The sequence below is a fragment of the Rattus rattus genome, chromosome 7, assembly GCF_011064425.1.
Source record: "Rattus rattus isolate New Zealand chromosome 7, Rrattus_CSIRO_v1, whole genome shotgun sequence".
In the NCBI taxonomy this organism is placed as follows: domain Eukaryota; kingdom Metazoa; phylum Chordata; class Mammalia; order Rodentia; family Muridae; genus Rattus; species Rattus rattus.
The window spans coordinates 99122889-99150025 of NC_046160.1; the positions used below are offsets into that span (position 1 = coordinate 99122889).

General features: G+C 41.0%; 1 protein-coding gene across 1 annotated transcript in view; it reads left to right on the plus strand.

Moving 5' to 3' along the window:
* Ylpm1 (YLP motif containing 1) overlaps positions 1-27137 on the plus strand; it is a 77755-nt gene that overhangs the window by 18847 nt on the left and 31771 nt on the right. Inside the window, exons 4-6 of the mRNA XM_032908146.1 lie at positions 40-989; positions 17253-19373; positions 22423-22540. Of these exons, the coding sequence (XP_032764037.1) occupies positions 40-989; positions 17253-19373; positions 22423-22540 (3189 nt within the window). The remainder of the gene's footprint in view (positions 1-39; positions 990-17252; positions 19374-22422; positions 22541-27137) is intronic.

The window sequence follows — 27137 nt, forward strand, 5'->3', positions numbered from 1 at the left end:
CATGGCTGTCTTGAAAGAATGTTTGTCCTTTATTTGTAGACTATGTCTCTCGATGTGCAGCTGCGACATTATGAGATGCAGCAGCAACAGTTTCAACATCTCTATCAAGAATGGGAGCGAGAGTTCCAGCTGTGGGAGGAGCAGCTCCATTCCTACCCTCATAAAGATCAGCTTCAGGAGTATGAGAAGCAGTGGAAAACATGGCAAGGACATATGAGAGCCACTCAGACCTATCTCCAGGAGAAAGTCACCTCATTTCAGACTGTGAAGAACCAGTACATGGGAAACATGGCAATGCCACCTCCATTTGTCCCATATTCTCAGATGCCTCCACCTCTGCCAACAATGCCCCCTCCAGTATTACCTCCATCATTGCCACCACCAGTGATGCCCCCCGCCCTGCCTTCCACCATACCACCACCTGGCATGCCTCCACCTGTGATGCCACCTTCTCTACCAACCTCTGTTCCCCCACCAGGAATGCCTCCATCACTTTCTTCAGCAGGGCCACCTCCAGTCCTCCCCCCGCCCTCCCTCTCTTCAGCAGGGCCACCTCCAGTCCTCCCCCCACCATCTCTCTCTGGGGCACCACCTGTCCTGCCCCTCCCACCGCTATCTTCAGCCACACCTCCCCCTGGAATACCTCCCCCTGGAGTCCCACAAGGGATGCCGCCTCAGTTAACAGCCCCGGTTCCACCAGCCTCCAGTTCTCAGAACTCACAGGTCCCAGAGAAACCTAGACAAGCACTGCTTCCCACACCTGTGTCTTTTGGTTCAACCCCACCTTCACCATATCACCCTCCACCTCAGTCAGAACAAGGGAATTCCAAACCTCTGAGCAAGGTGTTCTCATCTGAGCAAGGACTGGGCGAGTCTTCTTCTGCTCTATCTCAATCCGTCATTGCAGCTAAGGACACGCCAGTGAAGTCAGGTGGACTGCTTGCAGACCCTCCTAAAGGCAGTTTCTTGGAAGGTCCAAGAGGTCCAAGGTAGGTCAGTGCTCCTACTGTGGCTAATTTTATATAAGCTGTAGTAGAATCCAAAGATTATCCAGTGTTTGTGTTTCCTTTGTACTTTTCTGTGTACACTCATGGATTTACAGTTAAAATGTTAGTATTATTTGCTAATTCAACCTGACATAACTTAAAAAAGATTGCATATATAACTACTTTTTATCTTGTCTGGCTATAATAGTCTAGAATGAATGTATTTTACAGTAATGCTGACCACTTTTTACTGACTTTGCAGTTTTAGAAATAATATTTTAAGCCAAGTATAATGGCACACTGTGTAATCCCAGCATTGGGAAGAGAGGCAGGAGAGAATTAGGACTTCAAGAATTATCCTGAGCTATGTGTTAAATCAAACCCAGGCCCCACCTGGGCTGTATGACATACTACCTCATAAAACAAAAAGCATAACACAGAGACAGAATGGGAATAATACTTTAAACTTACCTGTTTTCCTTTTTGTTTGACAAATAATTAAATTAGCAAGTATAATTTGCTAGATTAGTATAAGGGTAAATAGGACCTTTTAGAAAACCATTTGTTCTATAGATACCAAATGTCTTAGTGTGAACAGACACCACGACCAAGGCAGCTCTCATAAGGACAACATTTAATTGGGGCTGGCTTACAGGTTCAGAGGTCCAGTCCATTGTCATCAAGGAGGGAGCATGGCGGCATCCAGGCAGGCATGGTGCAGGAGGAGCTGAGAGTTCTACATCTTCATCTGAAGGCTGCTAGGAGACTACTGACTTCTAGGCAGCTAGGATGAGGGTCTTAAAGCCCACACCCACGGTGACACACCTACAAGATCACACCTCCCAACTGTGCCACTTCCTAGGCAGAGCAAATAGAAACCATCACACCAAGTTCCTGCTTTTACTCAACATACTCAACAGAACAAAAGTTACAAAATCCCTGCCATCCTTCCACCTCCGCCACCCTGGAACCTTGTGGTCTTTATATTTTCCTTAGGAAGATGTCTGTCTTTAGACCATATATATATATATATAATTAGAAAAGAAAAAAATAGTGGTTGCTATTTTTTTTTTCTAAAGCATTAAATTCAGTAAAGAATGGTGGTGTATGCCAGCAAGCCTAGAATACAAGAGGCTAAGCCATGAGCTAGGAAAAAGTTCCTGTTACTGTGTGTGATCACCTGAGTTCTGTCTCTAAAACCCACATGATGGGCAGAGAGAACTGTCTCCTGTTAGTTGTCTTCCGAGCACCATATAGGCCAAGGAGGATGTGCACCCACATACGTACAGAATGTAATTTTAAAAAAAATGAAAAAACAGTGGCCTGAGCTACATACATAGGAAGGCAAGCTTGGTCTGCATATCAAGTCTCTCAAAATAAACATGTTAAATTCATGTTCCCAAACTTAGAAGAGTCTAGTTTTCCCTCTGGGTGGCATAAATGTCAAATTTTCTATGGAAAATTTTGATTTGTTTTGAGGCAAGTTCTTGCCAAGTAACTCTTGACTGACCTGGAACTTGCTGTGTAGACCAGGCTGGTTTTGATCTATCTGCCTCTGCTTCCCCAGTTCTGGGATATGTTCATCACATCTAGCTGCAAAAATATTTTAATCGTTTTTTTCTTGGTCAAAAATTATAGTAGAAAAAATTATATATGTAATTTAATTCTATTATTGAAAGATTTAAAATATATACAGGATTATACTGAAAGTTTTATAATTTGCTTTTTGCCACCTATTTGTATATTACTTAGTTTCTGGTTTTAGTGTCAGTGCATTAATTAAGGTCATTTTAAATTTAAGCCTTTAATATTTAAAAACAAAAATATATGGTTTGGGTATGTGGCTCAGCTAGTGGAATGCTTACCTGGCCCTTACAGAGCCCTGGGTTTGATCCCTTAGCCACATTAGCTGAGTAGGATGGTACATGCTTGTTTTCCCAGGGTTTAGGAAGTAGAGGAAGAAAGATCAGAAGTTCAAGCCTAGTCCTTGGCTATAGAGTAAGTTCGAAGACAGCCTGGACTATAGGTAACCCTGTATCTAAAGAAAAAAAAATTATCTTTTTTGTTGTTCCCCAATTTAAAGTTCTGAAAGTAACATGATCAAAACTCCATTCAAAATTGAAGCTGAGGAAAACGTTAGGTGTAATTAATATGAATTCCTCTGTGTACTCTGAAGCCATGTTAGAACCTTTATATCCATTTTCCCCTTGAGGAGTCTTGTAAATAACCTGTGACACTAGGTGAGTTATTTCACGTTACCATCTACAAACTGGAGCAGAGAAAAGAGCCAGCTCGCTGGGTCAGGGTTGCTTGCCTGGGACATAGAGCTGAGGCGCTACTCAAAGCAAACGCCTGTGTGGAATGCCGTCATTCAGAGTCATGCTGTTGTGACTACATTTGTGCTGTTCGTTCATTGGCAGTATAGTTCATCTTGTTGATTTGAACTCATGTCTGTCTCTTAGATCAAGCTTTGCCTTTTAGCAACTGGTTGTCAGAAACATGTCGTCTTACCACCACATAAAACGTGCTTCCAGCTCCTCAGCTCCCATGATTTCTCTCATACTGTTTTCCTTTTTGACTCCCAAACATAGGACCTAAAAGTTTTTTTTCTTCCCTCAAAGGTACAATTAATAATCATAGTGCTAAAGAATTTTAGGAACTGTATTGTCATCCCTTCTCTGGAGCCCATGCTCATGTTGTACTTTGGCTTGCTGTGAAAGGTCTGGTACATCACCTTATTTATTATACAAATCATCTCAGTGAGCTCATGTCTGTGAAGAGGTAAAGAATGCTGAGACTTGGGCTGATTATAAGTGAGTTACCAGGGTCAGTGAGGAGGATTTCAGTGGAAAAGGTGATGGCTCGAGTGTGATCCCCAGAACCTATGTACTGATTGGCACAGTTGTCCTTGACCTCCACGTGCTTGCTGTGACTTGCACGTACCTGCACATATATAATGACAAGAGGTCGATAGGCTATGCTTGAATATTGGCATGTAAATAAAGGAACATTGGCTTTTGAGTGTTTTAAAAAGGTTTTTAAGCATTAAATGTAAATACATTTCTATAATGTCTATCTGTTGTTCTAGATCTGCCTCTGTGGAGCAACACCAGAGTGGGTTATTTTATTCTTTTTCCACAGTGCATTATTACAGATACTAAAAACTGTTCTATTATCTCACTGCCTTAACTTACCTGTTCTTTTTGCCAGCCATATAAACTTATATTCTTTCCACATTCTCAATTGGTTCTAGCTTTTTCCCACTCCTGTTTTAGGAGCTGGTGATTTGTTGGTGTCCTTCACAGTGACTCAGGGCCTGAAGGATCATGGGCCTATTTACAACCTAATCCAACATATTGTAAATATATGTTTTTTTTTTTAGTTCTTTTTTTTTTTTGAGCTGGGGACCCGAACCCAGGGCCTTGCGCTTCCTAGGCAAGCGCTCTACCACTGAGCTAAATCCCCAACCCCAAATATATGTTTTTAAAGTATTACTTTGTTTGTATGTTAATTTATATGCATATTAACATGCATGTAGGTGCCCAAGGATGCCAGAAGAAGGTACTGGATCTTCTAAAGCTGGAGTTACAGGTGTCTGTTAGCCACCTGATATTTGTGCTGAGTATCAAACACTGGTCCTATTAACTGCAACTTTTTTTTTTTTTTTTTTTTTGATTAGTTTGATTTGTTGGTGTTGTTTCTTGAGACACAGATACAGCTTTGCTACTTAGCTCAGGTTGACCTGGAACTCTTTGTGTAGCCTAGAGTAGTTGCAAATTCTTAATCCTCCTGTTTCAGCCTCCTCATGCTGATGTGGTAGGCATGCATCATCATGCTGCAACTTTGATAAGGTTGGGCTTTTAGCCCTAAAACTGAATTCTGCTTATGCTGTCTTTCTCCAACATTAGTTTACCTCATTCCATTCCATTTCTGCCCATCTTCTTTGACTCGTATACATTCTTACGTTTTATTTTGTTTTACAAGACAAATCTCTGTGAAGCCCTGGCTGTCATGGAACCTGCTTTGTAAACCAGGCTAGCCTCAAACTCAATTCTGCTTGCTGCTGCCTCCTGAATGCTGTGATTGAAGTTGTGGGCCGCCTGCTCCGTCCTGCTCATACAGCTCTTACAGAGACAAGTTAGTGACTGTTACTCAGAAACATCTTTTTTCTCCTATATAACTGAGTTACAAAAACAAAACAAGAAGCTGGCTAGTCAAGGAGATTGAGTTAGAACAATCTACACTCTTAAGGAAACCGAACTTCTTTTATTAGTTATTTCAGATTCTGTTATAAATGCATAAGGGATATGTAAGCCACACTGGGGAAAAAAAAAAGTCTTAAAAGAAAACTGGTAGAGAGGCAAGAATTGAGAGTGTTGAACACCAAGGGTCTGTGTGTGTTCTCTTCATTGGTTCTTGTAGATGAAGTACCCTTATGCTTGTCAGCTCTCACATAAATGGATTTGCGTTTCCCAGAACTTGTAACAAAACTTTGAAACTTTGACTTGAAAGTAAATGTAGAAAACTACCAGGTTATTATATACAGCACTATGAATTTTCACAAAGACATGCTCATATCATCACTATCAAGAAATAAAAACTACTAGTGTTTAAGTAGTCTTCCTCGGTGGGCTAAAGAGAGATAGCTCAGGAGTTAAGAGCATTTGTTGCTCTTGCAGAGTACCTGGGTTTGATTCCCAAAACTCATTGTATTAGTCAGGTTTTCTATTCGTGCATAAACATCATGACCAAGAAGCAAGTTGGGGAGGAAAGGGTTTATTCAGCTTACACTTCCAGGTTGCTGTTCATCACCAAAGGAAGTCAGGACTGGAACCCAAGCAGGTCAGGAAGTAGGAGCTGATGCAGAGGCCACGGAGGGATGTACTGGCTTGCTCAGTTTGCTTTCTTATAGAACCCAAGACCACCAACCCAGGGATGTCTCCACCCACAATGGGCTGGGTCCTCCACCCTTGATCACTAGTTGAGAAAATGTCCTATAGCTGCATCTCATGGAGCCATTTCCTCAACTGAGGTTCCTCCTCCTGTGATAACTTCAGTTTGTGTCAAGTTGACACATAAAACCAGCCAGTACAATTAACCCTTGTCATCTTGACACACAAACACATCATTATTAAACCTCAACCCTTACTTTCTTAATCATTCCCAAGATCTAAACTTTAAAAGTTCCACAGTCTCTACAAATTCTTACATATTAAAATTTCAATCCCTTTAAAATACCCAATCTCTTTTAAAATTCAAAGTGTTTTTTCAATTCAAAGTCTCTTAACTGTGGGCTCCACTAAATACTTTCTTCCTTCAAGAGGGAAAAATGTCAGGGCACAGTCACAATCAAAAGCAAAAATCAAACTCTAACCGTCCAATGTCTGAGATCCACTCACAGTCTTCTGGTGTCCTCCAAGAGCTTGGGTCACTTCTCCAGCTCTGCCCTTTGTAGCACACACCTTGTCTTCTAGGCTCCAGGTGCCCATACTCCACTGCTGCTGCTGTTCTTAGTGGTCATCTCATGGTACTGGTGTCTCCAAAACACTGCTGTTTTCCACTGCAACTGGGCTTCACCAATAGCCTCTGTAGGCTCTCTTCACGGTGCCAAGCCTCAGCTCCTTTGCCTGACCACTTCTGTCCTGGGCCATCAGTTGCTACTGAGACTGCACCTTCACCAATGGCTTTCCATGGCCTCTCACAGTGCCAAGCCTCAGCTGCTCTCCATGACCCCTTCATGCCTTCAAAACTAGTACCACCTGGGTACTACTCTTACACATTACCAAGTCCAGCCACAGCACAAGGTACAGCCTTGGCATCTCTGGAACACAGCTCTCAAATAATACTTCCCAGAAGATTTCACCTCAGTGATGCTGATCTCTTTTAGCTCCAGCTAACCAGCATCAATTGTCCCAATAGTCTCCTCCTCCTGTTGAATATAAAGCCAGAGACACATGGCTGAAGCTGCTGAGTTCTACTGCTTGTAGGAGCTGGAACATGGCCCCCTTGTTCTATAACATCAGTAGCTTCCTCTTTCCTAACTCCTTCACTGCCTAAGCTTGGCTGTCCTGAATCTAGCTCTGTAGATTGACCTTGAATTTAGAGATGTCTGTCTCCTGGGAGTAAAGGTGTGTACCACCACACCTGTATTTAAGTGTTTCTTCTAGAACTTACTTTGAACTCAGAGATCTGCTTGTCTTTGCCTCCTGGATTAAAGCTAAATTGCCTGGAGCTAACTTAGCTGGGTGGGCTCTTGCCCCAAGGTCATTACTTCCTTAATTCAATTTAATATCCTTGAACACAGGATTCAGCTCCATTTCACTTCCGGTGTCCCTTTAATACTTGGACCATATATCTTGTATTTTCCCTTTTTCAACTTCTCTTTTTTCATTAAAATGTTCTTCATGAGACTTACCTAGAGAACAGAGTCTATGATGGGCATTTCTAAGACTTTGTCAATGCAATTAATCTGGGTCTTTTCACCTTAGCCTCAAGCTGACTCTTCAGACAAGGACAAAAAGCAGTCACATTCTTCACCAAAATACCACAAAAGCAGTCTTTGCAGCAATACCGAAATTCTCCTCTGAAACCTCTTGGGCCAGGCCTACCCAATTCAAATCACTCTCAGTAACAAAGACTTCCAAATGCCTACTAAGATTGCCCATTAGGCCCCATTTAAAGCATGTTACTGCTTTCCAAATCCAAAGTCCCAAAATCCACATTCTTCCAAATGAAAGCATGATCCCTGGTACCAACTTCTCTTAGTTAGGGTCTTTTGCTGTGAACAGACACCATGACCAATATAAGTTTTATAAAGGACAACATTTAATTGGGGCTGGCTTACAGGTTCAGAGGTTCAGTCCATTATCATCAAGGCAGGAGCATGGCAGCATCCAGGCAGGCATGGTGCAGGAAGAGCTGAGTTCTATATCTTCAACTGAAGGAAGCCACGAACAGACTGAGCATCCCCAGGTAACTAGGAGGAGGGTCTCCAAGCCCACCCCCACAGTGACACACTTCCTACAACAAGACCAAGACCACACCTTTTTTTTTTTTTTTTTTTTTTTTTTTCCTCTTTTCTATTTTTCGGAGCTGGGGACCAAACCCAGGGCCTTGCTCTTGCTAGGCAAGCGCTCTACCACTGAGCTAAATCCCCAACCCCAAGACCACACCTTCTAATAGTGCCACTCCCTGGGCCAAGCATATGCAAACCATCACAAAAGGATTTATTCAACTTATACTTCTTTGTTGCTGTTCATCACCAAAGGAAGTCAGGACAGAACTCAAGCAAGTCAGGAAGCAAAAACTGATGTAGAGGCCATGGAGGGATGTTACTTACTACTGGCTTGCTTCTCCTGGCTTGCTCAGGTCGCTCAGCTTGCTTTCTTATGGAACTCAAGACTACCAGCCCAAGGATGGCACCACCCACAAGGAGCCCTCCTGCTCTTGATCACTAGTTGAGAAAATGCCTTACAGCTGGGTCTCATGGAGACATTTCCTCAACAGAGACTCCTTTCCCTGTGATAACTTCAGCTTGTGTCAGGTTGACACATAAAGCCAGCCAGTACACTCATCGTGGTTCACAAACATCTTTAACTCTAGTTCCAAGGGGTCCAGGGCCCACTTCTGACTTCCATGAGCACATGCTATACAAACATACGTGCAGGCAAGACAAACATGAAAGGAATAAATCGAAGTTTTAAAAAAGCTCTTCTCATCTTTCTTCTTAGTCATTTACCCCCAACCCAAAGATGACCACTATACTGTCTTTTATACCATAGGTTGCCTACTTTTTGAACTTTATTATTAATGGTAATCATATTTTATACAATTCTTTGAATATGGTATATTTTGCTTAATATTATAATGTGAGATTGTGTCATGCATAACATTCTCATCTCTGGGGATTAGTCAATATGATTTTATCATAACCTGTTTATTCTAATATTAATGATCAGTTATGATTTAAAATGTTGAAATATGTTCGGTCCCCAGCTCTGAAAAAAAGAAAAGAAAAAAAATGTTGAAATATATCTTTATTGCATTTATTAGTATATCTATATATGTTTATTTTATGTGTATGAATATGCACTCGTTGCAGCCTGCTGTGGAGGTCAGAGGACAACTTGTGAGACCTGGTTCTCTCTCTCCGTCTGCCATAGGCATCCCAGGGATGGCTCCTAGGCCATGAGGCTTGGTAGCAAGTGCCTTTACCCACTGAGCCATCTCGTTGGCCTGCAGTATGCTTTCTGGTGCTGAATACATCTTGACTGTTCCTGAATGTATGCATGTGCTTTTGCTCAGGTGTTTTGTATGTGCAGTTGGAGTCGTGCTCTGTGTCCATTTTGAGTTTGTCATTTTCCCATGGCTCTTGCTGTCAGATTCAGTATTGCTTTGTCAGTATTGCTGTAGTTTGCTCTTTCTTGTTCCCACACAGTTTGCCGTTGCGTGGACTTAAACAATTGGAATTGTTTGGCCATAGGTCTGTACATGTTCCACACTGGTACATATTGTTAAATAGTTTTTCAGAAAAGTGGTTTTAATTTATCCTTTCAACAGTATTATTTCAGGTTTTTGTTTTGTTTTTTTATTTTTCAACCTTTGTGTCAACTCTTAGTATTGTTAAACTTAGAAAATATTAGCTGCCTTAGAGGATGGTTAATGCTATTGTGATAAAAGTTGGAAGTTTGGTTTTGTTTTGTTTTGTTTTGTTTTTTGATACTAGTAGAGTTATACTGCTTTCCATTCAATCATCAATGGGTTAAACTTCCTCTTGTATGAAATGCTAATATTAGACTATTTTTCTATTTCTTACTGATATATATGAATTTTTTATATATTCTAGGATCCATTGTATGTATTACAGGTGTCTCAGTCTGTAGCAATTACTTTAACCCTGGGTTATAGCAGAAAAGGTGTCATTGTTGACTGTCTAAATTCAGTGGACCCCTTTTAGTTTAAAATTTGCAATGATTTATAAAAGAATGTAAAAGGATGGTGAAAAACAATTTTGAAGTTTTAATCAGTTTTATTAAGAGTAAATTTACTTTGTATCAAATAGTTTGATATATAAAATCTTAAAGGGTAATTGTCATTGTATCCTCTTAGAGAATCAAGATGGTCCAAATTCTTGCCATGAAATATGCATTAAAAATCTTTCCTGTTTAATGACTAAGAGGTGGCAGGACTGCGTGCCTTCCATTGATAAGAATGTATTGTATTTAAAGGAAGGGGGTTGCGCTAGAGAAATGGCTCAGCCTTAAGAGTAATGACTGCTCTTCCAATGGACTTGGGTTCTATTCCAGCACCCACATGGCAGGTCACAGCTGTCTATAACTTGAAGAAGTCCAGAGATCAAGTTTTTGACACGCGTGAAAAAAATACATACATAATACATAAATAGAATTTATCGTTTGGTTCTTGAGCTTGAGCATATTCATCTGGAATATGGTCATCTGAAGGCTGACAGATTCACCTACATGATGAATTGGAATTCTGGTGTCATTGCGCATATCTTTAGATTTTAATAAAATAATTTTGTGTGTTGGGGTGTTATGCCTACATGTATGCCTGTGTCCCAAGCGTTTGCCTAGTGTTGGTAGAGGCCAGAAGAAGGTGTTAGATTCCCTGTGACTACTAGAGTTACAGATGGTTGTGAGTCACATAGGTGCTGGCAATCTAAGGCAGGTCTGTTGGAAGAGCAGCCATTGCTCTTAACTACTGAGCCATCTTTCCAGCTCCCCAATTGTAGTGAATTTGAAGCAGATTTATCTGTCACCTTTATTACTACAGTAGGAAATGGAAGTTTTAAGTTTGCATTGTGCTTAATGAAGCCCCAAAACAGTGATATTTTGGATAATTCTAAGGTGATGTTTTCTTTTATCTTTGGTTCATTCTCTTCATTGATTTTGTATGTGTGTGTGTGTGTGTGTGTGTGTGTGTTGTAATTATCTCCTTATTTTTGTATTTTAAAGCATAATTAAGAAAAAATGTTATGAGTAACAAATCTAAGATAAGGAAATTATGGAGTGCTTTCAGGATATAGGGGGAAATCACTAAGATCTCAATATTTGTAAGTTTAAGAAAGAACTCAATGAATCCAAATTATAATTGCAAAATAATATACACATTACTCTATTTTTTTCTTACATTTATTGTGTCTGTGTGAGGGAGTGGAGTTTACAGGACAACAGGCAGAAATTGGGTCTTCCTTCCATCACATGAGTCCTGAGGATGGCACACAGGATTAGTGGCAAGCACCTACTGGGCTCTCTCACTGGCCCTATTCTGGGTTTTAAAACTTAGAAATTTTGTTTGTTTATAAGTTATACCTACAAGGAAAACTGTTGATGAAATGTTTTTATATATAGCTACAGCTATTAAGAATTTTTCTAAGGGGGCTGGAGAGATTGCTCAGCAGTTAAGAGCACTGACTGCTCTTCCAGAGGTCCTGAGTTCAGTTCCCAGCAACCACATGGTGGCTCACAACCATCTGTAATGGGATCCAGTGCCCTCTATAAATCTTTTTTTTTTTTAAAAAAAGAATTTTTCTAAAACTAAAACTATACGTGAAGGCTAAGGGTTAGTGATATCCTTTTATTGGTCCATTTTATATGAATGAATGCTTTGCCTGCATGTATGTGTAGTGCACTACATGGAATTTTTTTGGTTTTTTTTGGGGGGGGGTTGTTGGGTTTTTTTTGTTTTTTGTTTTTTGGCAGGAAAGAAGATTGAGTGAAGGTCTCTCTGTGTAGCCCTAGCTGGCCTGGAACTCTTTGATAGACCAAGCTATCCTCAAATTCAGTGATCAACCTGCCTGTGTCTTTCCAGTGCTAGGATTAAAGGCACCACTATGCCTGGTGCTCTCAGAGTTCAGAAGATGGTGTCAGATCTCCTAGAACTAGAGTTATGGGTGGTCATGTGCCACTCACTGTATATGTTCTGGTAACTGATCCCAGCTCCTTTGCAAAAGCAACAAGTTCTCTTAACCACTGAGTCATCTCTCTAGCCAAGTGGTTCTCAACCTTCCTGATGGCTTTGACCATTTAATACAGTTCCTTGTGTTGTGGTGACCCCCAGTCATAAAATTATTTCATTGCTACTCCATAACTATAATTTTGCTACTGTTATGAATTGTAATGTAAATATCTGACTGCAGGATATCAAGAGGGGTTGTTGACCCATAGGTTGAAAACCATTGTTCTAGTTTTTGTGGCTACACCACTGTTAAATTGCTCACAGCTTGATAAATAACTAAATTTATGCTCGTCCAAGCAGCTCTAATTAAACTCAGTGGGATGCAGACATGGATATGAAGGAAGGGGTAATTGTTGGAAAGAAGGGGTTCATTGGAAGGAGTTGGGGCAAAAGAAGGTAATAGGAAGTATATGTGGTCATTATACTTAATACATATTTGAAAAAAATTTTAAGTTGTAAGTTCTTTAAAAAGATACATGTCCCATCATTGGTAATCTCCTATGCATCTACTAGTTGAGCAGTTTCCCAACTAGGCTGTTCAGGTCTGAATTTTGAACTGAGTTTAGCAAACTGGATTTTTGGTTTGGTTTGGTTTGGTTTGGTTTGTTTTTTTTTAAGTTTTATTTGAATACACTGTTTTTGTCTTCAGACACGCCAGAAGAGGGCATCAGATCCCATTACAGATGGTTGTGAGAGCCACCGTGTGGTTGCTGGGAATTGGACCCAGAAGAGCAGTCATTGCTCCTAACCACTGAGCCATCTTTCCAGCCCTAGTAAACAGATTTTATCAGGGCTGTCTCAGGACAGTGTTCAACACTTTTGACTATTTTCATTGCCACCAACTTGTTCTCCTGGATGTCACACGAAAACCACTCTGAAATTTGTTCCCAGTCCAACTCTAGGATCGCCATCTCCTGGTGAATGAATCTTGATTTTTCTAAGATGATAGTCTCCAGCACAGAGTGACTCTTCCTGCTCTGAGCAGCCCCTCTAGAGTGGAGAGAGAATGTGGTGCTAAGTAGCAGGTTTTCCTGGGCTTTGTCCGCCTTGACCTTGGCTCTTCCAGGCCTGGATCAGAAGCACTTTCCACTCCAAGACCATTACCCCACACACGAGTGGCTTGTTGCACCTTTTATTCTTGGAAACTAGATAAACGTTTGAACTCTTGTCTTCTCTCCACATCGCAGGTACTGAGGAGTCCTGGCCGTTTGGATTCTGCAGGCAGCCAGTTACATTTTTATTTTATCCTCTCCTGTTGCCAGCACAGTTCTTCTGAACATTGCTGCCTGTAGTATGTTGTTGTTTGTCTTCCAGAATTTATAAACAAGGGCCAAGGATATAGCGCAGTTGGCAGAGTATTTCTCTGCCATGTAGAGACTCTTGCTGATCCTCAACTTCATAAACTGGGTGGTGGACTATGCTTGTATATATCGTCCCTGCACTAGGGAGGTAGAGGCAGGAAGATCAAAAGTTATTCTTGACTACATAAGGAGTTTAAGGCCAGCCTGAGCTAGAGACTTAGTCTATAAAGATAAAGCAAAACAAATTTTTTAAAACACCTCAAACCTGGGGTTGGGGATTTAGCTCAGTGATAGAGCATTTGCCTAGCAAGCGCAAGGCCCTGGGTTCGGTCCCCAGCCCAGCTCCGGGGGAAAAAACAAAACAAAACAAAACAAAAAAAAAAACCAAAAAAAAAAAAAAAAAACCTCAAACCTAAGATTATGGTCTACTACCTTCTCTTTATTGTGTGTTTAATATATATTCTACTATCTTGTGATAGGTTTGTAAATTATCAGACAGGTAGGCTGAACTTCATTATCAGAATTCTTTTCCATATATTTCTAATTGCACTTGTTCCTAGGGAGATTTTTATTCCTAGTATGAGACTTTTGTATATAACAAAAGCACTCGAATCCTTTCCTTGAAAAGAAGTCTTTGGCATATTGTTGGCACCATTCTATATTCCCTTTACTCTCAGCAGGCACCTCAGCTGAGTCTGAGTTTTTTTTTTTTTTTTTTTTTTTTTTTTTTTTTTTTTTTGCCCATAGAGAGAGGGAGAGGGAGGGAGGAGAGGGGAGATAGAGACAGACAAGGCCTGTGGTAGTGGTAGTGGTAGTGGTAGTATCGTATGTGTGTGCCAGAAGAGAATTACGGCTGCCTGTGAGTTACCTGACATAGGTGCTGGGAACTGACTCTGGTCCTCGGCAAGAGCAGCTATCACTCTTACTGCTAAGCCATCTTCCAAGCCTATTTTGTCTTATTTGTGGGTGTGTCTTTACATGGTATGTGATGCATATGAGCTGTACATGTGTGGGTATGTATGTGGAAGCTAGAAATTGACATTGGATGTTTTTCTTTCATAATCTGTGTTTACTGAGGCCAGGTCTCTTGCTGAATTCAAAGCTGGCTAATCTGTGTTATTTAACTAGCTAGTCCGTTTGTCCCAGTGATCCCTGACTCTACCTCTTGTGCAAAAGTTAACTGCCGTATTCACTCATCATTGTTTGTTTGTTTTATGTGTATGACTCTTTGCTTACTGTTTGTATATGTGGACCTCCTGCTCGCCCGTTACCTGCCCAGGTCAGAAGAAGCTATCAGATCCTGGAACTGGAGTTATGGGTAGTTGTGAGCCACCGTGTGGGTGCTGGAACCTGAACCCAGGTCCTCTTCAAGAGTGGGTCTAAAACTGAGCCACCACTCCAGCTCTCCATCCAGTTTGTATGTGGTGCTGGAGCTCTGACCTCCAGTCTTCACACTTGCAACACAAGCATTTTATCCATTGAGCCATTTCCACAGGCCCTCCATTGACTTTAATTATCAAGCATGGAGGTAGTGAGGGCTGATTTGAAGAATCTCTTGCACTTCAGACATACTCTTTACTGCATGTAGTTCAGTGTCCTCCTCCCAGAAGTTGGGATCAGCCGAATGTGGTGGTATGCACCTGTAACCCTAGAATTTATACTGATCCAGAAGGGTCACAGGCCAGCTCTGACAACATGGTAGGACCCTATCTCAGACGGTACCAGCTACTACTCTCAGTAGCTTCCATTTTGTTGACTCAGAACCTCAAAGTAAAACTTGTAATCTCAGCTTCTGTTTCTTTTTTTTTTTTTTTAATTTACATTTTATTTTATTTTATTTTATTTTATTTTATTTGGAGCTGGGGACCGAACTCAGGGCCTTGCGCTTGCTAGGCAAGGGCTCTACCACTGAGCTAAATCTCCACCCCCTCAGCTTCTGTTTCTTAAGGTTAGTGTTGATTCCTTGCTATAGAAGTAGTTCCTCCCTTTTTTACACTAGAAAGCCCAAAGTGACAGAGATTGAGAGGTAAATATTTTGCTGAAATTACTTTTATTATTCATCATTGGTTTCCCACACAGTGAAACAAAAACCCTTCATTAAAGGCATGAAGGGTTAGTCCATATGGACTTAGTCCATAGTCACCTAAACCATAAACTTTGCCATCATCCTAAGTGCTTCCCTTTCTGTACTCACATATAATTCCCACTGGCTACAAAATGATGTCAGTTCTGTCTTGCTTTACACCGTTACATTGCTGTTACCCTCATTTACCCAAATTGTTGGTCATGAGTTCTATTGGCCAGCTAAGGCTTTATAGTGAGGCCCTGTCTCAAACAAATAAGATCAGTTACTCTGCAAACTTTCTTCCTCTTCATTAGTTTTTAAAAACTAATCTTTGAAAAATTGGACTGTATTAAGTGACTCTTAAGCAGTTATAAAGTAACTATAAACTCTGTATTAACCAGTTGAATTAATTAATCAACCTTACAGAGATCCAAAGACAGAAGTCTCTAACAGATTCAAACTGTATTCTCTCAGGATTTATGCAGTGGCTTAGAATTTGGGTTCTTTACTGTTTGCTTCCATCCCTTTGTGCATTATCCTTATTTACATAGTGCAGTATAATTTGGAAGCAGCATTAAAAAAGGAAATATGAAGAGGAAGCCCTAATGTTTACAAGGACAAGCCAGAAGGATGTTTGATCTTTTTTTTTTTTTTTTTTTCCGGAGCTGGGGACCGAACCCAGGGCCTTGCGCTTGCTAGGCAAGCGCTCTACCAACTGAGCTAAATCCCCAACCCTGTTTCGATCATTTTCAGTTCCTTTTCTAGAGCTTGGTGCAAGTTGTAGTAGAAGAGGTTAAGAAAGTCTGCAGTCTACATTTAGACTGAAAGTGGGGAAGCTGGATTACAGCTAGAAAGGGAGTGGATTTGGGGATGGTCGGTTAGTACCTGCCATGCCAGTCAAACAAGTTCTTTTGGAGACTGACAGTTGCCTGTCTCTTTACCTTCATCCTTAGCTTGCTGTCTTTCTGTGCATCCTTTTCTGCTCCCCTCTGCTTTAGTCACACTAAGCCATTTGCGTTTCCAAACACATTATGTGCTTCTCTGTCTTTCTGTCTTCCATACTGCTTTCTTAGTCTGAGGTACCCTCCATACTATTTCTGTCATCACTAACACCCAGACATCTCAAATGCTGCCTTTCAAGTCTCAATTTAAGAATCTGTAAGCCCTTTGCAGAACAGTACTCCTCTCACCTGAGTTTTCTCTGCCTGTTGTCTTTTCACCTATTGTTACTCTATCAACACTTACAGTTTTTTTATTTGTTGATTCTGAAGGCCCCAGCAACATTTTATTATGTCTTACTATATCACACTGTCCACGGGAAGGAACAGTTCTTTAATTAGTGAATGGTTCAGAGCAAACAAATTTCTGTCCAGACTTTGAAAAACTTCAGAGAAAACTTTTAAAATGTGTGTGCGACATGTATGCACATGTATGTATGTATATGTATGACATGTATGTACATGTGTGTATGACATTTGTTAATGAGGATTTTAGTACTGGCCTCACAGTATTTACAGTTTTATTGTATTTTCCTATTGATTGTTCTACACTTGGTTTTTGGTTATAATTTAACTCTAAAAGTATTTGTGGTTGTGGAATTATTCTTTTTCTACTAAAAAGGAGTGAACTATTCCATGTACCAAGGCGCAATACTTAACAATTGCTTTTAAACACTCAGTAGGTCAGTCTTGCTACAGATTGGTGAAGTATGTTAGATAATGCTGACATGATTTCTACACTTGAAGTCTTCCAAGGACTGCTGCCCTAACATTTGACTTTTGATAGGTGACATGGGATTTGCTAATGTCCAAGAATCACTGTTATAAACAAAGTCTAAGGCAAGAGTGCCTTAAATAATCTTACATGGAGAATTTTCTTTTCCTGCTTTACTGTCTTGAGTAATATCTTTTGTTTTACTTGTAGATTTGATGGTCCTCGAAGATTTGAGGATTTAGGGTCAAGGTGTGAAGGACCGAGACCCAAAGGGCCTCGTTTTGAAGGAAATCGCCCCGATGGGCCAAGACCCAGATATGAAAGTCACCCAGCAGAGGGCACTAAAAGCAAATGGGGAACGATCCCCCGGGGCCCAGCATCTCAATTTTATATAACTCCTAATACATCCCTGAGTCCTCGACAGAGTGGACCACAGTGGAAAGGCCCCAAAGCAACTGTCGGACAGCAGCATCAGCAGCAGCCTAAGCAGCAACCTAAGTCACAAGCAGAACCTCTTTCAGGAAACAAAGAGCCATTAGCAGACACAAGTAGTAACCAGCAGAAGAATTTAAAAATTCAGTCAGCCGCGTTTTCCATTTCTGCAGATGTCAAGGATACCAAGGCGGCTCAATCAAATGAGAACCTAAGCAACTCTCAACAAGAGCTACCTAAAAGCCACGTCTCGGAAGCACCCATAGAGCCCTCTGATTGGAACCAGAATTCTCAAAGTATGGAGACTGAAATGGACAAAGCCCAAGGTGTTACTCAGCCTGTATCCCTTGCAAATAAACCTGTACCTTCTCAATCTCCTTTCCCCTCAAAAGTAGGGAGCATGGAGGGAGGAGCTGCAGTAGCAGCAGCAGCATTGTCTGCAGATGATTTCAAACCTTTGGGTGTTGGTTTGTCCCACTCAGAAAACCACCAAGAAAAAGCTCTTCCTCAGCCAGACAGCAGAGAAAATAGATTAGAAGGCAATAAAGGCAGCAGCTCATCCTACAGAGGTCCTGGGCAAAATAGAGTGGAAGATTCACGGGATAAAGGACTAGTAAACAGAGGTCGTGGCCAGACAATTAATCGAGGTCCAGGTCTGATCAAGCAAGAAGATTTCCACGATAAAATGCTGGGTAGAAGAGAAGACAGTCGTGAGAAAATGAACAAAGAAGGCAGCCGGGACAGGGTGTTTGTGAGACCGGGAAGCAGTCGGGATAAAATACCAGGTGGCCTACAAGACAGTCAGGACAGCAGAGCCAACAGTAGAGAAAGGGGGCCACCTCGCAGGGCTGGCAGTCAGGAGAGAGGACCTCCTCGAAGGGCTGGAAGTAGAGAGAGAGGACCCCCTCAAAGAGCTGGGAGCAGGGAGAGGGGACCACCTCGAGGGCCAGGTAGTCGAGAAAGGGGATTAGGAAGGCCAGATTTTGGTCATGATAGAGTTCCATTCAGACCAGAACCAGGAGATGGTGGAGACAAAATGTATCCTTACCACCGAGATGAACCTTCTAGGGCTTCGTGGAACCATGGAGAAGAGAGAGGACACGAAGAGTTCCCATTAGATGGTAGAAATGCACCAATTGAGCGAGAGAGACTCGATGACTGGGATAGGAAGAGATACTGGAGAGAGTGTGAACGTGACTATCAAGATGATACACTAGATTCATACGGCAGAGAGGACAGGTTCTCAGCACCACCATCTCGGCCTCATGATGGAGACAGGCGAGGCCCTTGGTGGGATGATTGGGAAAGAGATCAAGATATGGATGAGGGTTATGGTAGGGAAGTGGACAGGGACTTAGACAGAGATGTGGATCGGATTAGAAGACCTGTGGATATATATGATAGAAATGTGGATAACGAATGGGACAGAGATTATGGGAGGCCACTGGATGAACAGGAATCACAGTTTCGTGAACGGGATATCCCATCTCTTCCACCTTTACCACCTCTCCCACCTCTCCCACCTTTGGATAGATATCGGGATGATAGATGGAGAGAAGAAAGAAATCGAGAACATGGGTATGACCGAGATTTCCGTGATAGGGGTGAGTTGAGGATTCGAGAGTACCCAGAAAGAGGAGATACATGGCGGGAAAAGCGAGATTATGTTCCTGACAGAATGGACTGGGAAAGAGAGCGGTTGTCAGACAGATGGTACCCATCTGATGCGGAAAGACACTCCCCCATGGCGGAACATATGCCATCCTCACATCATTCCTCTGAAATGATGGGGTCCGATGCAAACTTAGACTCTGACCAAGGCCTTGGAGGGGTAATGGTTCTCAGTCAGAGGCAGCACGAAATCATTTTGAAAGCTGCACAAGAATTGAAAATGCTTCGGTAAGTTCACTCCTTAAGATCGTTTCTTTTAGTTGAAACAGATATTCATACTGCTCTTTTTTAAATGAAGTGGCTTTGGGTTTGTTTGTTTGTTTGTTCATTTGGTTATTCAAGACAGGGATTCTCTGTGTAGCCTTGACTGTCCCGGAACTCGTTCTGCAGACCAGGCTGGCCTCAAACTCAAGAGATCTGCCTGCCTCTACCACCCAAGTGCTGGGATTAAAGGCGTGTGCCACCACAGCCCAGCTGAATGCAATGTTTTAATGGAACCCTTTAAACCCTGTTTCTTATCATAACTTTGAAATTGTATTTCTGCTTATTCAGTGCTGTTTTGGGGTTAGGATGGGTATTTGGAAACTGTGTTAATTATTCATGTATGTCCTAGGGTGTGCAAATTGATTGCTGTTCTTGGCCATTGTAGATGTGTTGCTAGCATTCCTTGAGTGTGCATGTGTCAAGTGTTAAAACTCAACATTTCAGGATTCCTGGTTTCATTGAGCTTTGTCTATGAGGTTGTTTTCAGGAAGCAGCTCCTGTTCTTTGGCATTGGATCTGATAGGCTGAATAGTCCCTACTGTTTGATGGAATGGTGGAAGGTGCTTTATTTTCTCTGCTGGAGTTACAAATGGTTACCTGGGAGTGTCTTCAGATTTTTCTGACTACTGATACTTTGTTTTGGGAATGTTCATCTTTGATTTTAACTGGAAGCAGATTTTCTTCCTATATTTTCGTTGTGAAGTTGGATTTTTTTTAACCTACAATCAACTGTGTGGGCATTATGTAATGTTCCTTATATAGCTACAATAGTAAGGCTTTTTTTTTATTTATTTATTTATTTATTTATTTATTTATTTATTTATTTATTTATTTATTTTCCAAACAGGTTTTTGAGAAAAATAAATGGTTAATTTTTTGATAGATTCTAATGTGTTTGCTTCATCTGTCAAATCTGGTCTACATTTGTGGGTTTCACTAATTGAGTTTGTAACTGAAACATTAGTACTAGAAAAATGTGGCAAAGCGTAACCGTAGGTAAGAACGAAAGTCTGAAGTTCCAGGTGGGGAAACAAGTCTCTTTGGACTGTAGTCTGAGGTGGTTCTTGGTCCTTCATTCTAGATTATTCATGACATGACATGAGGCTCGCTGCAGAACCTTTAGCGACTTGCTTCTAAATTGTGGGCTCCTGTGATTGACATAACTGTTCCGGGCGCTGCGCTGGTCCTCCCGTCTTAACCTTGTCTGTCCAAAGGCTTGCAAAGAAAAGCAGTGTCATCCCCATTTCGCAGTAACACTAAGACTCGTTAAAGTTCACTTGGTGGTTAAATGCAGACCCAGAATTTGAACTCTGACTCTGAAATCTAATGTTTTTCTGAAAAACATAAAACTGATTGGTGATTGGTTACTAAACTGTCAAGTTTCTTTACTCTCCTTACTTAAAATTACTTTTTCATACATTGTTGTGTTGATAGAATCGCTGGATGAAAGGTGCGGCTTGGTCATCCTTTTCTCCTTTAACCCCTTCCTAGACAGCAAAACCTAATCAAAATATATGGACTAACGGATAATAGTTATCATAGTTAGAGCACATAAGTTATATTATGCCTTAATAAAGGCAAGGAATACCATAGGCAGTATTTATATGAGCCAGTAACAACCCTTATGTATTTTGTGTCCACTTGGGTCACAATACTGTATAGAAAGAGGTATTGTAAACATTCTAGAGACGTTGTAGTGGATACTGTAAATGTAGAGGGTAGGAATTATAAGAAAAAGTAAAGAGATGTTAGCTAGGGATTAAAATAAAGGAAGGAATATATAATTAATCTTTAGGAATACAGAGTATTATTTTTAAGAATATAGACCTGAGTATTCTCACCATCTATAGCAGGTAGTAAACTAACATGCTTTCAAGAGTCAGACAAGTGGGGCTGGAGAGATGGCTTAGTGGTTAAGAGACTTGAGTGCCCTTTCAGAGGAGCCAGGTTTGTATATATACCCAGCACCCACATGGCAGCTCAGTACAACTGTCCGTATCACCCACCAGTTCCAAGAGGATCCACTGCCCTCTTCTGGCTTCCATGGGCACTGCATGCATACAGTACACATACATGCAGGCAAAACATAGGCAAAATAAAATGTAAAGAAATTCAAGACAGGGTTTCTTTTTGTATCCCTGGCTGTCCTGGAACTTGGAGATCCACCTGTCTCTGCCTTTCAAGTGCTGGGATTAAAGGTGCGTGCCACCACCACTGGGCATGAGACTTTTTAAATAGTCAGACAAGTTAACAAAAATGAATGGAAGTGCGCCAGGAACTCTGGAGTGTGGTGAGGACTGATGGACTGCTTTATCTAACATGATCAGCCATAATCAGCCATGATCAGCCATGGCTCCACATAGCTACTTGTTGACTTGGAAGAATGAAGGTCTAATATTAATCAAAGTGCTTTAAAAACTCAATTTCTATGTAAAATGTTTCCTTTATAAATAATGACAGCTAATTCAAGTCTTAAAATCTGATATGAGAGGTGCATACCTTGTAATGCAAGTGCTTGGCAAGTGGTAGCAAGAGAATGATGAGTTCAAAGCTATTTGGCCAATTTGAGTCTAGCCCAGGTACCTGAAACTATTCCATCCTCATCTCCCAAACAAAACAAGCCTCCTGCAAAACCCTAAAATGCCGTCTTAGACTGTATTTTACAGAGAGTCCATTTTGTAACTTGTGGAGTATTAAAAAAAATTAGCCAGAAAAAAATTTGGGATTGCTTAAAAGAGAAATATGATAGGTAGGTAATGTACTATCAAGGCAGGCCGTAGAATCAGTTGTTGAGACCATTGATAATTTATTATTCTAGGTTTTAGATGGTTGATGGGTTAATTGTGTAAAAGCAAGAGAATGTTACCACAACTGAAGTGCTGTATGGGCTCTGCATAGGATTTTAGTCTTTAGATGTTTTTCTTTCTTGTATTTTTAAAATTTGGTTGTAATCATAGTTGTTTGGGATGATGTAAACATGCTTAACTACAAAGGCAGTTTCATTTATTTACAGAGAACAGAAAGAGCAGCTTCAAAAGTTGAAAGACTTTGGGTCTGAGCCACAGATGGCTGACCATCTCCCACCCCCGGACTCAAGACTGCAGAATACATCAAGACCTGGGATATATCCGGTATGGGAAAATGTGTGCTCAGAAAATGAAGTGGCTTTGTGTTTTTTAATGGTGTATGTTTATATGATGTTGGATTTATTTTGTTTGGTTTTGGTTTTGTGTTTCCAAACAGGGTTTCTCTGTGTAGCCCTGGCTGTCCTGGAACTCGCTCTGTAGACCAGGCTGGCTTCTGCCTCCAGAATGCTTGGGTTAAAGACATGGGCAGTCAGTGCCTGGCAATGATGTTGGATTTTTAAAATTCCAATAAGCATAAATTTGGAAAGGTGAAAGCTTTGAACATCTTTAAGAGTCGTTGAGGCGTGGTTGGGGATTTAGCTCAGTGGTAGAGCACTTGCCTAGCAAGCGCAAGGCCCTGGGTTCGGTCCCCAGCTCTGAAAAAAAGAAAAAAGAAAAAAAAAAAACAAAAAGGAAAAAAAAAAGAGTAGTTGAGGCATATGCAGGAATTACCCCTTTCCCCAGACTTTAGCAGATAGACCAAGCACACCAGAGCTGTGCAGCTTCATGGTCACTGATTCAGTCATGGGTACTACAGTCCTCTCAAAGCCCCACACTTTTACAGTGCAAGGGCCACGGTGCCTGCTGCCAAGCTAATATATATGATTTTCTTAATACTCGTGTGTGTGTGTGTGTGTGTGTGTGTGTGTGTGTGTCTGTGTGTGTGTGTGTGTCTGTGTCTGTGTCTGTGTAAGAGACAGAGAGATTGATTCATGTCATACCACATGTATGAAGGACAGAGGACAATTTGTAGGAGTTAGTTTTCTCCAGATGACTTCTTTGTTTTTTTAATTAATTAATTAATTAATTAGTTAGTTAGTTAATTTTTCTGAGACAGGGTTTCTCTGTGTAACCTTTGCTGACCTGGAACTCACTTTGTTGATCAAGGTGGCTGACCTTGGACTCAACAGAGATCTGCCTGCCTCTGCCTTCACCTCTGTAGTGCTGGGATCAAAGGCGAGTGCCAAGCAGGGTTTCACTGTGTAGCCACGGTGGGTTTGGAACTTGGTGCATAGAGTAAGCTGACCTCCAATTCACAGAAACCTGGCTGCCTCTGCTTGATATCTTGTCTGACATTACAAACACTTAAAAACGTCAACCTCGCTATGCTGCTCCCTGGCTTATAGCTGAGGATGTAGTTCATTGGGAGAATGCCTGCCTAGGATGCATGAAGCCCTGGGGTCAGTCTCCAGTACCACATAGAACAGGGCCTTTATTCTCAGCACTGGAGAGGTAGAGGCACAGGGGGATCAGAAATTTGCTACATAGTGGTTTCAAGGTCAAACCTGTGCTTGACAAAACCCTGACTAAAGGAAAATGTCTTCAGGATTTTCCAGTCACTCTCAGGATACAATCTACTTTTCATTGGTATTTTATGGTTTTCCTGTACTGTCCTGTCCCCTCCTGTCTACTGCTTGCTACTATACATACTCTCCCAGGACATGGGACCCCTTAACAGTTGTGAGAATGCTCTAGTCTTCCTCTTGGAGACATCCCTGCATGTGTGCCTCTTTCTCTATCCCCCCTCCATCTGATTGTTTCTGGTTTATCTTTTAGGACTCTTTTCTTATTTATTTTTCCATTCTCAGGGTGGTCCTGTCAACGTTTAGCATGTGGCATTGTTTGATTTGTTCATTTTCTTGTCATTATCCTTTCTTTCTAAACTGAGCCCCTAGGATAAAAACTGTCTTCCATCTTCATGTCTTGTGGCAAGTGGTAGATTCTAGTTCTCATCCTCTGGGCCGCAACCCCTTTCCACATATTAGACGTCCTGCATGTCATATTTGCATTACAATTCATAACAATAGCAAAATCACTGTTATGAAGTAGTAACGTGAGGAACTGTGGTAAAGGGTCACAGCATTAGGAAGGGTGAGAACCACTGCTCTAGATTATAGATCCACATTTCTGTTTTGTTCATCTCAAAAATCAGACTTTCCTATATTGCTACATGTTACTATTTTTATGCACAGTAATTCATTGGACTGTTCTGATCTTCCACTATTATTAATGCAACTTTAATGAATTTCTCTGTATTGGGTTTTTATTTTGGGTATCTCCCAGATATTTGGGTATCTTCCTAAAGTGGGTATTATTCAGTAAAATATTAGACATTCTTTCTGCTCAAAAAACATTGCTTTTTAAATCTCTACCTCCCAGGCACAGATAAGAGACAATTGGTCTCATATTTGCTAATAAAATTATGTATTGACCTACAAATAAATAAATAAATAAATAAATAAATAAATAAATAAATAATAAACCTTTAAAATGTTCTTTTTTTTTTTTTTTTTTTTTTTTTCCGGAGCCGGGGACCGAACCCAGGGCCTTTCGCTTCCTAGGCAAGCGCTCTACCCCTGAGCTAAATCCCCAACCCTAAAATGTTCTTTTAATGCATTCAAATAACTCTCTTACATAGTTGTATGACATCAATGCCATATCCAGACAATCATCAGCTACCTTATATTTTGGAACATAACCCCACATTTTAAAAGGATACTTTCTTTTTTCTTTTGTTGGTTATTTTGAGACGGGTTCTCTGTGTAGTGCTTACTGTCTTCGAACTCACGCTTGTAGGCCAAGTGGCCTCAAACTCAAAGATTGCCTGCCTCAACCCCTGGAGCACTGGAATTAAAGGCGTGTGCTCGGCAAAGTTTTGGGGGTAGGGTGCAGAATTTCTCTCTGTAACAGAGTCCAAACTGGCCTTGGACTTGCGGTCTTCTTTCCTCAGTTTCCGTAACTTAGGCACCACTCTCAGCCTTTAGTACACACTTGGTTTTTAAGTGTGTGTGCATGTGTGTGTGAAGAGTCATTTGCATGTGGATGTTTTCAAAGGCCAGAAAAGCGCTTTCATTGGATCTCCTGGAACTGGAGCTACAACTGGGTGTGAGTCCTGCAGTGCAGGTGCTGAGGACATAATCCATGGCCTCTGAAGTGCAGTGAGAGCTCCTAACTCTCTCAACATCTCTTCAGCTTCCTTACACATCGTTGATAACCGTTAATGTTAACATTTTTATGTTAATTAATATTCCTTACATACTAGCAAAGTCCATTTTTACCCCAAATGTTTCTGTTTTAAGGTTTTTTTTTTTTTTTTTTTGTTGTTTTAGTTGTACACTTTTTGCTAATTGTTTTTAACTTTAAAAATTTTTTGGTGAAGATGTTTTTTCTTTGAGGGAGGTTTTTTTGTTCTTAGGGATTTACATTCTGACCTGCACCCCCCGGTTTATTTATTTTTATTTGTTTGTTTTTTTTTTTTTTCCTTTTTTCCGGAGCTGAGGACCGAACCCAGGGCCTTGCGCTTGCTAGGCAAATGCTCTACCTCTGAGCTAAATCCCCAACCCCATGGTTTATTTATTTTTAGTTTTATGAATATGAACATTTTCCTGCATTTTTATAAGTATGCCACCTATGTGCTTTATGCACAGAGAGGCTGGGGAAGGACGGTAGGTTCTTTGGAACTGAAACTACACATTTTTATGAACTCAGGACTCTGGAAGAGCACTCAGTGCTCTTAACCACTGAGCCACCTCTCCAGCCCCTAGAGTTCTTAACCCCAGGCAGCATACGGCATGTTTTCTGTCTCTGTAGTTTTGCCCTTCTGTGCATCTCATAGAAATTCAATGTGTGTAACATATGCTCCTGTGTTTCTGGCTCTTCCACTTAGCATAACATTTTTGAGTTCCTGTCATAGTGTGAGTTAGTACTTCGTTTCTTTTTATTGCTAGGTAATACTCAGTGTACAGATGTATTTATTGCTGGGTAATAGTGTATAGACGTATTTATTGCTAGGTAATACTCAGTGTGTAGACATATTTATTGCTAGGTGATACTCAGTGTGTAGATGTATTTATTGCTAGGTTATACTCAGTGTGTAGACGTATTTATTGCTAGGTAATACTCAGTGTGTAGACGTATTTATTGCTAGGTAATACTCAGTGTGTAGATGTATTTATTGCTAGGTAATACTCAGTGTGTAGACATATCTCAGATGTTTTTTATTCATGCACCAGTTCCCAGACGTCTGGATCGCTGACTTACAGCTGCTGTGAATATTTATTTATGTGCTAGTCTAAGTAGAACAGGCCGGTTACACTTACCTCTACTTCCTGAGTGCTGGAATTATCAGCAGCACAGCATTCTTTGAGACAGTGTATCCTAGTCTATGTTGGCCTCAAATGTGTATGTAGCTGAGGATAGCCTTGAACTGATTGAATATCATATCCATAGAAGAGTGAATGGATATGCCGCCATTAACCATCCTTTGAACCTATGACCAAAGCATGTGAGTTCTGTTACTTTAACTAAGGTCCTCATACTAGCAGAGTTATCTCCTGGCAGGTGTCTTTTATTTTAAAAAAAAAAAAAAAAAAAAATTGAGACAGAGTTTCAGTATCTAACATGGTCCTGGTGGCCTAGAACTCACTATGTAGACTAGGCCAGCCATAAACACATAGAAATCTTCTAGTGTTGAGATTAGAGGCATATACCACTATGCCCTTAGGGGTGTGTGTGTGTGTGTGTGTGTGTGTGTGTGTGTGCGCGCGCGCGCGCGCATGTGCGTGCTCACTCATCTGTTTTGATTCTGTGTAAATCTGAGATA